Source organism: Branchiostoma belcheri, unplaced genomic scaffold (assembly GCF_001625305.1).
Source record: "Branchiostoma belcheri isolate BF01 breed outbred unplaced genomic scaffold, Haploidv18h27 scaffold62, whole genome shotgun sequence".
Lineage (NCBI taxonomy): Eukaryota > Metazoa > Chordata > Leptocardii > Amphioxiformes > Branchiostomatidae > Branchiostoma > Branchiostoma belcheri.
Window position 1 is genome coordinate 1,081,486 of NW_017804265.1, and position 13,851 is coordinate 1,095,336.

Here is a 13,851-nt window from a genome sequence, read left to right on the forward strand (position 1 = left end):
GGGGGGGGAGTGGGGGCTGGGAAGGAGTCTAGCCCCTCAGGCCTGTCTGCAGTCAAGAGCACTGGAACAGTCCACCTGGTTCTGTTTAAAGGGGTGTTGCTTGAAAATTGTTGGAGGGGCAATCCATCCATTTTCTGTCCCATCTGCTTCCTATGCTTACAGCTGATTGGGAAGGATTCCAGAAATACCACCTTTTTTCCATTTTCTTTGGAGGAACATTTTTAACCTCCTTGGTGTCAGTTTGTTCTTGTGGAATTCCTGTGTTTTCACACCAATACTATGGTACTATGTTGTGTTTCCTGTTTCCTGACCGACCCTAGAAAAACCTGCCGACCCTAGACTTTTTTTGGGGGTGGACCCCTGCAAGGGACATATTCTATGCTATATAAATTACTAGTAATTTTTTCGAGCTGATCAACCTTTTCTAGCTCCATGATCTGACACCAGAGTGATAAGATGTTGTACAATTGGTTTTCTAACATTGACATTAAAAATAAAAGTTTTACTTTGTTAAACTGCATTGTATGAGTTGGATCTGAAGTCTAACAAAAAAATTGAAAAAAAAAGAAGATAATCCCTACCAACCGACCCTAACTTTTTCAGGACTGAAAAAGGAAACATTTTTTCCTAGGCCTAATCTCTAAGATTCCACTTGTATTTGAATTTGTAATTAGTAATGAAGGAAGTGTACCATCCTGCACAGTTAATGACAGTCTTCCGAGACCGAGAATTCTGCATGCTACCACTATAGTGCAAAGACAATTTTATTTTTATCAAAATACCATTATGCTCAGTCTACTACTAGTACTAGTATGTGTGAGCATGTTAGAACTTTTTAGCCACAGACTTTGATTCTTTGAATGAGAAGGAAAAATTTCATCCCAAACTATTTGTGCATTTGGCTGTCTGGAAACAATAATGCTTGAATCCAGTGGAATTTCATTAGGATTAACAACAATTTAGCTTCCAGCTATGAATTCATCTGATTTCATGGGAAACATTTTAAGATTTCCTCTCATCCTATATATAGTCCTTATGACTTCAAAATCAAATAGAACTGACCATAGGAACCAATTTATCAAATCCATGTGACTTAGTGTTAAAATGCTGCAGGGACAAACAGTCATAGATGGAATGCAGGATGGCAAAAAGTTGTAAGAAAAGCTGATAGCAGTTGTGCATTCTTGACTGTGTACCAATAATATGACACGGAAGATTTGTGTATTCTTGGTATTGCTAAAATGATGGAATACCTTTTTGTCTTTAATATGGAGGCATTCTTGGAATACTAGTAACTTGTGGGAGTAGAAAATGAAGGGGGATAAACACTAAGGCAATAATCAGAAATATTTTGTACTACTGATACTACAGTACTGAAAACTGTGCACAAGAAGGCTGCAGATCAGTAAAATCAGCAGATCAGTAAAATATGGTCAGCAGGTCAGGATTCTAAATGCTCAAGTAATTATAAGAGGGTCTGCATGCTCTTTTCCGTAAGGCGTAGGCGGCCTCTTTATAATTTCCCGTAATTCGTAGGGAAGTCATTTTATTTACCGTTATTCGTAGTGAGGAGGCGAAAATTTAGCGTAAAACGTTGCCAGCCTTCCGGAAATTTAACGTAAAGCGTTGCGGGCCTCCATAAATTTAGCGTAAAGCGTAATCAGGACCCCCCATGCAGACCCTCTTATAAGACTAAGATACCACCAATAAGTGGTCACTTGGTCTTGAGTCGGACAAACATGTATTGGCCAGGAGGTCCTTAAGTAATAGTAATCGTCACTACTGCTTGTTTGACTAAGTTAGTTTGATGTTCAGGTCTACAGGTACTACCACACCGGGTAGAAACAATGCCCTCCAACCTGCTCCCCTGCTACTGACAAAAGAGTCTATACATCGAGCAATGCAGTTTAACCCGTACTTTAAGGAAATGTAGTTAAATGTAAAGATTATTTAAGTAAGGAAGTTAAATACTCACTCTGGCTCTTTTCCAGGCTTGGGACACACGCAGTAGAACTTGCCCCCAAAGTCGATGTAAAGGTCGCTCTCTACAACATGAAACACCTTCCCCAGCACGACCCTGTCTTTAACATCTCCCAGCTGGACCAGCGGCGATCGACGCAACATGGACGCAAAACTCTCATCCTGGATCCCAGAGTCCTGCTGGAATATCATGAGAACGAACGAATGTTGAGCTGAGAGTGAAACACCAAAGAGATGTAGAGAACTGGGCAGTGTGTATTCACAAAGGATGGGAAAGGAGACAGTAGCCTGGTTACCAAACTTATTATACTCTCCCGAGTCCTATTTGCAGAGAGGATGTAGGACTCGGGAGCTATGATAGGTTTGGTAACCAGGCTAGGTGACAGAGGGTAGCGGTGGCTAGAGTGCAGTTGATACAGTGTAGTCTGGACAAGGTTGAGAGTGAAACACTCAAGAACTGTAGAGAGCTGTGGTGCTTACAGTTCTAAGTTAGTGACTAGAACAGGCAGAACCTTATTGAGGACTGATACAGTAGATATGTGTGCTTTTTAGTGCCGCATAGAATAACGGTACACTAGATGTGGTGGGGGATGAAATATCCCCTGGTAGGTTTGCTCACCTGCCTCCAAAGGAAGTAAATAAGACCCCGTTCACATTAAAAAATGGATCTGGATTGACCGTCGATCAGGATCAGAAATTCATCAATCTGTATTGACCTGTGCGTTCACACTGCTTTTCAGCCATCCAGATTGTATCGTACATCGCGCTTCAAAATGGATTGAGGTGTCATGTGATTAGAGCCTGCTGCAACTCTGAGTGCCATAAATTTGCCAAAGAATGGAATTCAAAAAGTGTGTACAGTGTGGAAGCAGAAGTATAGAGAACACCTCTTTGAACATGTTTGGGTGGTCAGGATTTAGTTCCTGTTGCGTGTTACCTGATTTAGTTCCACCTGATATTTTGCAGGTTGTATCCATGGTTTTGAATACATTAGATAATTTAATTGATAACTGGGTATGATCCTATACACATTACATGTACACAAACAAATACACACACATACACACACACACAGTACTTACAGATGTGTCCTTCAATGTAGCATGTTTTTCAAAAGCTGCAGCAAATCCAGACAGTTTTGGAGGGTCCTTTACTTCTGTGCTAGCATTCTGTAACAAAGACAAATGAATATCATGACACTCAAGTATGAAAAAATTATGGTTATAAAATTATTATGATCCTTGAAGCTGAACCATTTTTTTTGGGGGGGGGGGAGGGGGGCACTAGCTGCTGTTTTTGTGAACCTAGTTCAGTGACACTCACTGCATGTGTATTTATGTTTGTTCTGTGTTTTACCTTGATCTACATGAAACAGAAAGATCAACATTATATTTACCTGGTCTAATTCTGAAGGTGCGGAAAGCTTTTCCTCCAAGTGTTCCCAGTCTTCATGCTTTTCAAAGGCTCTCGCAAACCCCGACTTTTTCACCGCCGTTTCTTCCGTTTTCGCTGCCTCTGGCGGGCTGTCTTGTGTAAGTTTCCCCTCAGCAACATCAGCAGTATCCCCTGGCCCTTTGTCACTCGTATAAAATCTTCTTTGGCACGTTAAAACTCTGAAATTTGTGAAAATAAGACCACGACTTTTTGCAAGAAGCATGGAGGCCGCCATTTTGCTTTGCACTATGACCTCGCGCAAAAATTGGCCAATCAGAGACTTCGTATCTAGCACGTTTCCTAAGAGTGGTTTTGATTGGTCACTGCCCAGAAGAACATGGCGGCGTCCAGGGGAAAACTGCTCGAATTCATGATGCTCGTCGGCCAGCTAAAAGTGGGTGTTTTCTCGAGTTCTTGGTGTTGAGGAAGAGTTACCTGATTCTAGATCGTTCCCTGGCTATAACAGGTTCCGTTTTTACCACTTTCGTTGGGATATAATCAGGTTTGTTTGACTAAAACTGTACCCGAGTTCTGAAGAAAAATCCAAGATGGCGGCTGCAGGCAAGGGCACACGTGGGGCGCTGAACGCCCTGAAAAACCTTCCGCGTGTCGCTCTGACCAACATCAAGGCCATGCCCGGCGCCTTGACCAAAGCACCTCGCCGTATGGGCGGCAAGAAGAAACGGAAATGCGGTAGAGGTCACAAGGGTCAAGGTCAAAGAGGCACCAGGCCCAGGCTTGGATTCGAAGGTGGGAACACCCCGTTCTACCTCAAGATCCCCAAGTACGGTTACTATGACGACCACAGCCGTCGCAGACAGTACCCTCCCCTCTCGCTCAACCGTCTACAGTATCTCATCGACATGGGGCGTGTGGACACCACAGAACCAATAGACCTCGCCTCACTTACCATAAGCCACGCAGTGAAAATCAACCCCAAGAGGCAACACTACGGAATCAACCTTGTGGAAGAGGGGGCGGATATCTTCCAAGCTAAGATCAACATCGAGGTACAGTATGCCTCGGAGCTGGCCATCGCGACCGTGGAGCGAAACGGCGGGACGATATCCACGGCATACTATGACCCCATGGCCTTACTGATCCTGTGCAACCCCATAGGATTCTTCGCGAAGGGTATTCCAATTCCGAAACGAATGCTCCCACCCGAAGATCTGGTGGAGTACTACACGAACGCAGAGACTCGGGGATATCTCGCAGATCCGCAAGAAATCCAGAAAGCTCGGCTGGCCCTCGCAGAGAAGTACGGGTACAAGTTGCCAGACCTCTCCTTGGAAGAACAGTTTAAGATGATGAGTATAAGAAAGGACCCGAGACAGATTCTGTTTGGACTGGGAGCAGGCTGGCTGGTGGACTTGAATAGAAAAACTGTTCTGAAACCCACAGATCCTGATCTTCTGGAGTTCTACAAGTCTTGAGTACGTTATAAGTAGATGCAGTAGAATATGTTGAAAATTTGTTTGCAATACACTGTGCATTGATGCATAATTGAACAAGAAAACTGTATTTCTGAGGAAGATGTAAAGAAGTTGTGATATCAAGAAAGATTGTTGAAATGTTACAAATAGATAAAGAAATCGGTTCTCATTGGAATATTATATAATGGAATCATAGAAAGTGACATGTTTTTCTTCAAGTTCAACCTAAGAATATAAACAGTTGCTTACCACAAGAACATAAGGCATAGAGAAGACAGTGACACATCATGTATCAAAACATGAGATAAACGTTATGAGTACCATATCCACACATTAAAGAATGTTTGAAAAGTTTTGTTGTCTGGTTTTTCTCTTCACTTCTTCAATTATCTTGAGTAGCAATCGCTATTATTATATTGGGTTTAGCAATTAACTACAAATCAAGTGATCATCAAGCATTAAGATATACTCCAAAGTTCAGCTGGCTTCCAGATTATAGTGTAGAGATACCGAGTCATAAGTGTTCAATGTGACGGGTTCATGGAATCTCAGAATGTAGGCAAAAGCTAGGGGAGGACTTCATCAGAAGAATGGATATCATAGCAAAGAAATGCCTCTAAATTCACAAAGATCTAGTTAAAGAAGGTGAGGTTTCTATCTCCTTGGGCTATAGTAGGCAATAGATTTAAGTACATGTACATGTCTACCTAGAAATTTAAGTACATTCTACCTAGAAATAAGTCTACCTAGAAATGGTGACTACCTAAGAATAAGGATAGTAAGATGGACCTGCTCATTCAATGTCCAACAAAATGAAGTAAGTATACTATTACTAAGAACTACAAACAAGAAGAAGAGACTATGTCACGAAAAAGGAAGACCAGTGTTTAGTTCAGACAACTTTTTAATATCTTTAATGTGTACAAAAGTAAAGAGTAGATGCAAATACCAGAATACATCGCAGTCATCCGCACATATAAACAGATAAATTGCAAATTATGCCGGATAGAGTAGGGTAGTTTCAAAGGTAAATATAGGCACAAACAAATTTGTCATACCTATTGTTGTTTTGTGCTGTTTATACAGAGAGTCCCACGGACAGGCTGGGTGCTGCGTGGTGTACAGAACGTGGAGAGTGTGGCTGACCACATGTACCGTATGGCCATCATGGCTTTCCTACTGGACGGGGAGGGAGACCTCAACAGGGACAAGTAAGAACTTTCTGCATGTTTAACTGTAGGTTTGAGTGCCAAACTGTTCTCTTAGTGCAGACCAACTGCCCTGGCATATTATCTACATGTATTTGTCCAATTTCTACTCTTTCCAGCCACTTTCAAAGCCTAGTAGAGGCTAGGTTTGAACTGGAATTTGAGTAGCCTGGTTACCATCTGGATTTTGCTCCACCATGCTCAGGAAAACATGATTTTTTTCTAGCGTACTGGAGCAAAATCTTGATGGTACCCAGACTAGAATTTGAGGACTTGAAAGCATTGCAGGCATTGAAAATAACCTGCACCAGACAAGTTTTACCTGCACCACTTAGAATTTAGGAAGTATGGATCATACTGTTAACTGATCAGAACCATTGTCATAATTCTTTTTACATGTACACTTCATTGAAAATGTAGGTGGTACCAGTCAAGGACCCATCAGATTCAGAGACAAAGTACTTTCTGTTCCAGGTGTATCAAAATGGCCCTTGTCCATGACATGGCAGAGAGCATTGTGGGAGATATCGCTCCAGCCGACGGTATCAGTAAGGAAGAGAAACACAGGCGGGAGAAGGTTGGTATTCAGCACGTCGGCAGAACATACTGCGCCTGCGCGAAACCCCGATTTTTTCACGGTTTTCGTTGGATGTTTGGTCAACGTTGCATTGGAATTTTGCCTGTTGCAGACAATATCTTTTTTGACATAAACTCTGGAAACTACAGACGGGATGTTAACCTTTAATATATATATATACGACAATATAAGTTATATGAGATGTTCTGCCGAAGTGCTATGCACAATACATTACGGGTTTCGCACAGGCGCAGTACGTTCTACCGATGTGCTTCAGTATTCGCTCTTCAAATCACCCATAATCCCTTAGCCTCTACCAGGCTTCAGGAAGTGGCTGGAAAGAAAGAAAAAAAAAGGTTAGATTCAACTGGTTTTTGTCAGTCGGGAAATCAGAAACACACCATCTTTTTTCCTAGGCCTTCCAAAGGTGAGCTGAAAGATACAGCCTCATACAGATGACTTGTATCAAGGAGGTTGCTCCAAAGCAAAGACATTTTTTGGCAGCAAAACCAGAAATTCACATATCACAACACCATAAGCCCATCTCCTGAGCCCTTCCTCCTCCAGGCTTACTACAAGACTTCTGAAGATATCCTTGACTTCCTTGTTTATTTTCATGGCCTCCTTGAGTGAGTTCTTGTTTCCAGAGGGTCCCTCCTTAGCTTGGAGAGTCTTAGCCTTGAGTTGAACTGAGGAAAACTAGAAGAAGCTTCCTGTTATACTTGGGCAAAAGTCAAGGAAAAATCAGAAAATGACTCCTGTACAGGGAATACAGCATTCCAGGAATCTTTTCTTTCTTGTCAGTATAGTGTTAACATTGGAGTTGATTTTTCTGATTTACTGTTGACAGAATTTTCTAATTTTTTCATCATTTTAGTATATAATGACATAAATGATTAAGTTAGATTTAACAATGATTTTTCTTTTTTAATTTGTCATTCTTTTTTTAAATTTACTCCAGTACTAATCAATTAAGCTTTTTCATTGCCAGCCATGATCAAGTTATCACAAAATTTTGAAATTTTGTTTTGTTTTACCATCATACTGCAAACATCTGTTCTGTCTTTATTGTGTCAATGGTATGCTTAGTAGGACTGGAACAGGTAAAAGTATATATATCACATCAAAACAATATACTAATCATCTACTGTTAATCACCGTTTCTTCCCTTATATATGGCCCTTTTTTTGTCTCTACCCTTGGGTGGCAAATTGGACCATCTCTGGCCAATGGCTACTGCTTGGCCCAGTTTTGATACTGTCTTTTTGCCACCCTAGGATCTGCTTGGAGATTAAGTGCAGACTATGCTGTACCAGCAGGGTTCCATACCAGCAGAATAAACCCCACCCCCCTGTTTTATCAGTAGCACATGCAGCAGGCCTCACTTTACTGTAGGGGCATGGGAAAGGTCAGACTGGTGTGGGGGGCTGTGGGGAGGCTAGAACAAGTCATTTCTGTGGATGACATCCTCTACTAGATTCATTCTATCTAATGCAGAAATGCCCTAGCCTCTAGGTCCTAATCTCCAAGCAGATGTCTGGTGTCAAAAGCTTGATGGTTAGAACTGGCCATCTAGAGAGAGTCCTTAGCTACCCAGACAAATGGATACTGCCTGGCAAATGGATACTGTCTTTGCAGCCGCTGAAAGATCTGCTTGGAGATTACTAGGGCCCTACTAGGGCCCCGGCTTCAGAAGTGGCTGGAATTGGAAAGAGAAAAATTCAGTTGAATATAACATGTCAGGAGAGTATGTTTCAGTTACCACTCTCTTTTATTATATATCTCTATATTTTTCTCAGAATATATGAAGTTAATCTCTAAAATGAAAGAAAAAGAAAAAAAGAAGAAGATTTTTTATTGGAAACTAGCCACAATCACTAGAAGGGATGTCATCCGTGAAGCTAACTTCCATCAGCCCTAGGCCATGTTTGAAGGGCCACAGAGAGCCCCCAAACCTCCCCTCCCACTTGTACCTGATGAGTTGTAAACAGGCATCAACTGAGGGGGACATGGAGCACCTGCAGGTGGGCGGGGCAGTGGGTCACAGGGAGATCCAGTACTGTAGCCTCCTGTGCAGGCTTCTGAGGGGGTGGGTGTTTTAGTACTTAGTTTGGTAGTAGAAACCCAGACAAGCAGACCAGTTCTTTTGCCAGCCATTGTAGAGGGCCTGCAAGCCCTTTTTCGTAAGGCGTAATCAGGCCTTTTTAGACTTCGTAATTCGTAGGCAGCCTCCGCAAAAATCAACATAATTCGTAATAGGACATTAGTCGCAAATCGTAAAGCCATAATCAGCTCTGAGACGTTAACGTAATTCGTAATCGGCGGCAAAAATTTTGTGTAATTCGTAATCACTACCCCCCCATGCAGGCCCTCATTGTACAACCTCTGAGGCAGGTTTTGTCCTACAGTGGCTGTTTGGTTGTAGATGGCTGGCAAAAGAATATGCAAACAATTCTACCAAACCCAGTATTAAAACACTCTCCTGGGAGGAGGCCTGCACAGGAGGCTAGGTCTCAAAGAAGATGTTTGGATGTCCCTTGATTTTTTCTTTTTCTTGCACTTATTTTCCTTCCTTCTTTTCCATTTCCTTCGTTAATTCCTGTCTCTTTTCTATTCTTGTAGTCTCTGTTCTCAGGGTGGCAAAACTTGATTTTCAAAGTTAATTTTGTGGTCATTCTTTTAGTTTTTTTATTAAGTTATCTCAATGATAGAACAAGCCTATAATACAAAACAAGCAACATTCCATCAGCAACATTCTTCCCCCCACTGATACATGTTAGTTTAGTGCTTGTCACTCTCCTGTCAGGACCTGTGGAGGGTGTTACAGGATCTGTGTGGGAAAACCTCCTCAACAACTGATGCCAAACTGGGACATTTGGACAGCAGCAGACTGGATTCCTAGACACTGTTGGCCTTCCCTCCCCTAACAATACAGTTTGTTTGTCAGTGTATCGTATGTCATGTATGGGAATAGGAAGGGACAGTCTTGTTGTCTTGTCCAGAAGAAATAAAAACTTGAGTGGAGGCCCGGATGTCCTTTTCCATAGAGCGTAATCAGTTGTTTCGGAAGGATTATGTGACCTACACACGATCAGTTGTTTTAATTCTACGTAGAGCGTAGACGAACCGCTCTAATTCAACGTAGAGCACATTTTGCGTAGAGCGTAATTCGCCATTTTAATTCTCTGTAATGCGTTGTATGTAAGCTACCCGGAATTTATCGTGAAATGTAATCGAGAGGCTTCTTGAATTCAGTGTAATAGTATACATGGCCAGCTCTCAAAATTTAGTGTAGAGCATTATATTGTCTGGACCCCCCATGCAGGCCCACTTGAAGGTATCTCAGGGCACTTCATTGCTTTGTTTGAAACAATGCATGAAGTAAAATAAACAAGGCTTTAGAGAAGATTAGAGAAACTAGTTTGCTGATCTCCAAGCAGATCTTTAGATGACTGCAAGACAGTATCATTGGCAAGGCAGTATCCACCCAAAGTTTGGCTAGCAAAAAAGAAAGATGTACCAGTTCAAAAGAGAATTAGCCTTAGCCCGATAAACTTCTCATCTTCTTAGATTTCTTCCTCAGAGCTTCATAATGGAGTACTGCTACCTACATTGGCTACATATATTAGTGGCAAGAGGCAGTGAGCCAGTCAGAAGCTCTGAGGAAGGCATTGAAACGTAAGCGGGTGAGAACCATTACCGGATGTGTAAGAAGAAAATCCCAACATCCTATCTTACACTTTAGCACTTTATTGCAATGTGATTTTAATAGCCTGTAGTGTGTTTGTGTTTCTGTAACAGCCATTCTAACTACCTTAGCACACTGTTACAGACATCAGTGGAAAGACTCGGATGTTGACTGTCGCGTGACGGTCAGTTGTCTACATTTGTTCACTGCATTCTTACGCGAGTAATAGTCATTTAGCGACAAACTGGCATGTTTGAGTTTGTCTCTGTCTTGTGTAACTTCCCACAATGTAATACCACTTGTCTGTGAATTTTTGGTACTTTGGATTTCTTTGTTTCTGCATTCTTGCAACTGAAGATCTACCTCTACTATTGTAGACATTTGGCACCCAAATAGTTTCTAAAACTTCTTCTTACATATGCTTTCTTTTCTTAGTTCTTTGACATTTCAAGGCTAGTGATTATATTGATCTATTTGGCCAATTTCTACTCTATTCTAGCCTCTATCAGGCTTTAGAAGTGGCTAGAAAGAGTAGAAATTGACCAAATAGACAGATAACATGCTGGTCTACTAAAGAGTACAGTCTGGCATGTTATCTGTCTATTTGGTCAATTCAACTCTTTCCAGCCACTTCCCAAAGCCTAGTAGAGGCTAGGTCTTTCCAGCCACTCCTGAAGCCTGGTAGAGGCTACATTCCTACCACATGATTCAACAGTGTGAGCGCCTGTCCATATTTACCGATCTTTTCGACACACGCAGTAATACCGTCACACCAAACCGCTACATTCAAGAGCCTGTGCCTGACTATTGTTATCGCTTCTCCCCATTGTTTGTTGGGAGGCGTGTTGGATGTTATAGGGAGGAGATTAGGGGAGGTAAAACAGTGATCGCAGTGGGCTGAGAAATGCCGTTAGACTGTTCAGCAGTGTTTCTCCTGTTTTCTCAGGCATTTTTACCTTCGCCAAGAAGGTTATGTTTTCAGAGGCGTTCGTGTATGTGTGTGTGTGTGTGTGTGTCTGTCTGTCTGTCTGTCAACAGCATAACTCGAAAAAGCTTAGATGGATTATCTTGATATTTGGTAGGTGGGTAGGTCTTGATGAGACCTCAAAATGATTAGATTTTGGGCCCCCTGGCGGCTTGTCATGGTACTGCAGCTGAACTTCCGGTTTTGATATCTCATGATCCAGACATGCAAGGGTGACGAAATTTGGATGGCAGGTAGCTCTTGTGCTGGGGATGAAGTGACATGAGTTTGAGCCCCCTAGTTGCTTGCTCTAGAACTGCAGGGGGGTTTAAAGGACAAATGTTTAAAAGAGGATAACTCAAGAACCGATTAATGGATCATCGTGATTTTTGGTATGTAGGTAGCTTGAGTGATGCTTGACATAATGATATTACAATTATGCAAATATTGATGTAATTTGCATAATTAATGAGGAAATTCTATAAATCAGCTGCATACCATGATAGGAAGTTCAAGCTTGTAACATATGTTATTAAGAACGAGAAAAACACAGGCAAATATCGATTATGCAAATGAAGACTTAATTTGCATAATTAATGAGAAAATGTTATAATTGCATAGTGGTAACTGCCTGAAATTTCATACTTGGGATGTTTGAAAGTTAAGTGAAGGTGAACATAATTAAACATAACTTATTCAAATAAGGACCACATTTGCATAATTTATGAGGAAATGCTATAATGGCATTCTTTGTTAAGATAAGACTGTCTTTTGGTGTAGAATATGATCAACAGACTGATATAATTCATGCAATCGAGGATCCTATCTGCATAATCAGGGTGATTAGTATATTTCTTATTTATAAAGGCTAACATCATTTGGCGAAGGTATGAGATCGTGGAACTCTAGTTTCATGCTGTTGTTGTTCAATCTAGCAAACTCTGTGCGCCTGGCAAACTATGCTTCGGATTAAGTAAAGAAATGAGTTATAGAAGATCCAAATTTCATGACCCTAGCATGTCCAGATCATGAGATATAAAAACCGGAGGCTCTGATGCAGTACCGTATCAAGCCACCAGGGGCTGAAAATCTAATAATTTCTAGGCCTCATCAACACCTACCCACCTACCAAGTTTCATGACAATCCTCAAAACGCATCTTTAGTTATCCTGCTGAACCACATACACACAAACATACATACACACAAACGCTATGGAAAACATAACCTTTTTGGCGAAGGTACTAGTAATAATTCCTTTTTGTTTTCTTTTCCCAGGAAGCTATGGTGCACCTGTCAGGACTTGTGGGAGGGGAAGTTGGGAAGGAACTCTACAGTCTCTGGGAGGTCAGTCTGAAACAGCGCCATCTAGTAAAGCTCTGTGGTACTGCAGAGGTTCAAGACTGTATGATGCAGTACATGAACTCTATCTAGTGAAGCATGCTGGTACTGCAGGGCTACATATTGTAAGGCAATGTGCTGATGGAAGATGTGTATTTCTTCTAGTGATTAGTATGGCTGTTGAAAAAAAGCCTTGTAGCCTTGAAAAATTTATATAATTTTCTCTTCCAGTATCTTCACATTAGACCATTAGATGTACAAATACAATCCATTGTGTGATGTAGAAGACTCTATCAGTGTGTCAACTTTGGATTAGTTTGATTGCCTCTGACATGTCTGATGCGTTGTTTTGGGAATGCACACATTTAGGAGTACGAGCAGGAGTCCACAGCCGAAGCGAAAGCTGTGAAGGACTTGGACAAGTTTGACATGGTCCTGCAAGCCTTCGAGTACGAGACACTGCAGAAACGTCCAGGACAACTTCAAGACTTCTTCAACTCAACTAGAGGTGTTCTTTTTTTCTGACTCAATAACTCTTTTTGTAACTAGACTGCACTCAAAGAACCAAGCTGCAATGGAAATTCTGATGAAAACATATAAAACACTTCAAAATAAGATACCTTTGCATGGAGAATAGTGTTTTTATGTTTACCTACACAGAAGGAAAACACATTGTTTTGCCTCAGTTTCTTCTCCAATCAATGACCTGGACCAGATGTCTGTCACCATGGTAACTGGTGCTGTAACAGACACCCAGTGGTGTTGGGTTACATTACATAGCAATGAGAGGACAGAAAATGTGTTTGTGCAAGAATAAACAGAGCAGTATTTTGCTAGGATAGACCATGTGAAGGTAAACATTATGCATTTGCTTGACAAATGCTTCATGTACTATTTTAATATCTATTTTTAAGTAATATGTTGACATGATGTCTCTATTTGTATCCACAGGAAAGTTCCATTATCCATTGGTGAAGTCTTGGATGGAAGAACTCAACAGACTGAGAGACAACGACGACACAGATAACCCATTAACCAGAATTGTTAACCCATCAACCAAGAGAGATCCTTCTGCAACCAGCAGTGATGTTCAAGAAGAAAACAGTTCTACATAATGCATTGCATATCTCATACCATTCCTCATTGTTCGTAACTCCAGCAAGGAGTTATACCATAAATTTTTCCTTTCACATTAATTTTGTTGGTTGTTCTTCCAGTTTTAAAC

At 41.3% G+C, this 13,851-nt stretch overlaps 3 protein-coding genes across 4 annotated transcripts in view; 2 read left to right on the forward strand and 1 right to left on the reverse strand.

Annotated features, from left to right (window-relative positions):
- The window catches only part of LOC109483102 (28S ribosomal protein S28, mitochondrial-like), an 8,033-nt gene extending 4,303 nt beyond the window's left edge, over positions 1-3,730 (reverse strand). Inside the window, exons 1-3 of one of the 2 annotated variants that reach the window (XM_019786092.1) lie at positions 3,377-3,730; positions 3,063-3,149; positions 1,976-2,157 (exon numbers count right to left, since the gene is read on the reverse strand). In XM_019786092.1, the coding sequence (XP_019641651.1) occupies positions 1,976-2,157; positions 3,063-3,149; positions 3,377-3,649 (542 nt within the window). In that variant the 5' untranslated portion in view covers positions 3,650-3,730. Of the gene's footprint in view, positions 1-1,975; positions 2,161-3,062; positions 3,150-3,376 lie in introns of both variants that reach the window. The other variant, XM_019786091.1, reaches the window with a different exon arrangement.
- LOC109483104 (HD domain-containing protein 2-like) lies at positions 3,712-13,822 on the forward strand. The gene is made up of 6 exons (XM_019786094.1): positions 3,712-3,808; positions 5,937-6,061; positions 6,533-6,635; positions 12,564-12,632; positions 12,996-13,134; positions 13,578-13,822. The coding sequence occupies exons 1-6, from the start codon at positions 3,752-3,754 to the stop codon at positions 13,739-13,741; spliced, it is 657 nt and encodes a 218-aa protein (XP_019641653.1). The 5' UTR covers positions 3,712-3,751; the 3' UTR covers positions 13,742-13,822.
- On the forward strand, positions 3,807-4,865 carry LOC109483094 (39S ribosomal protein L15, mitochondrial-like). Its single transcript, XM_019786083.1, has one exon. It carries the CDS (start codon positions 3,963-3,965, stop codon positions 4,848-4,850), a length of 888 nt encoding a protein of 295 aa, XP_019641642.1. The 5' UTR covers positions 3,807-3,962; the 3' UTR covers positions 4,851-4,865.
- Positions 13,823-13,851: the final 29 nt, after the last annotated feature.

Bases quoted from the DNA above. Each gene is read 5' to 3' on its own strand.
- LOC109483094 (XM_019786083.1), top strand. From the start codon at position 3,963: ATGGCGGCTGCAGGCAAGGGCACACGTGGGGCGCTGAACGCCCTGAAA.
- LOC109483104 (XM_019786094.1), top strand. From the start codon at position 3,752: ATGGCGGCGTCCAGGGGAAAACTGCTCGAATTCATGATGCTCGTCGGC. The intron at 3,809-5,936 runs GTGGGTGTTTTC...CTGTTTATACAG, and splicing joins TGCTCGTCGGCCAGCTAAAA to AGAGTCCCACGGACAGGCTG. The intron at 13,135-13,577 runs GTGTTCTTTTTT...TTGTATCCACAG, and splicing joins CTTCTTCAACTCAACTAGAG to GAAAGTTCCATTATCCATTG.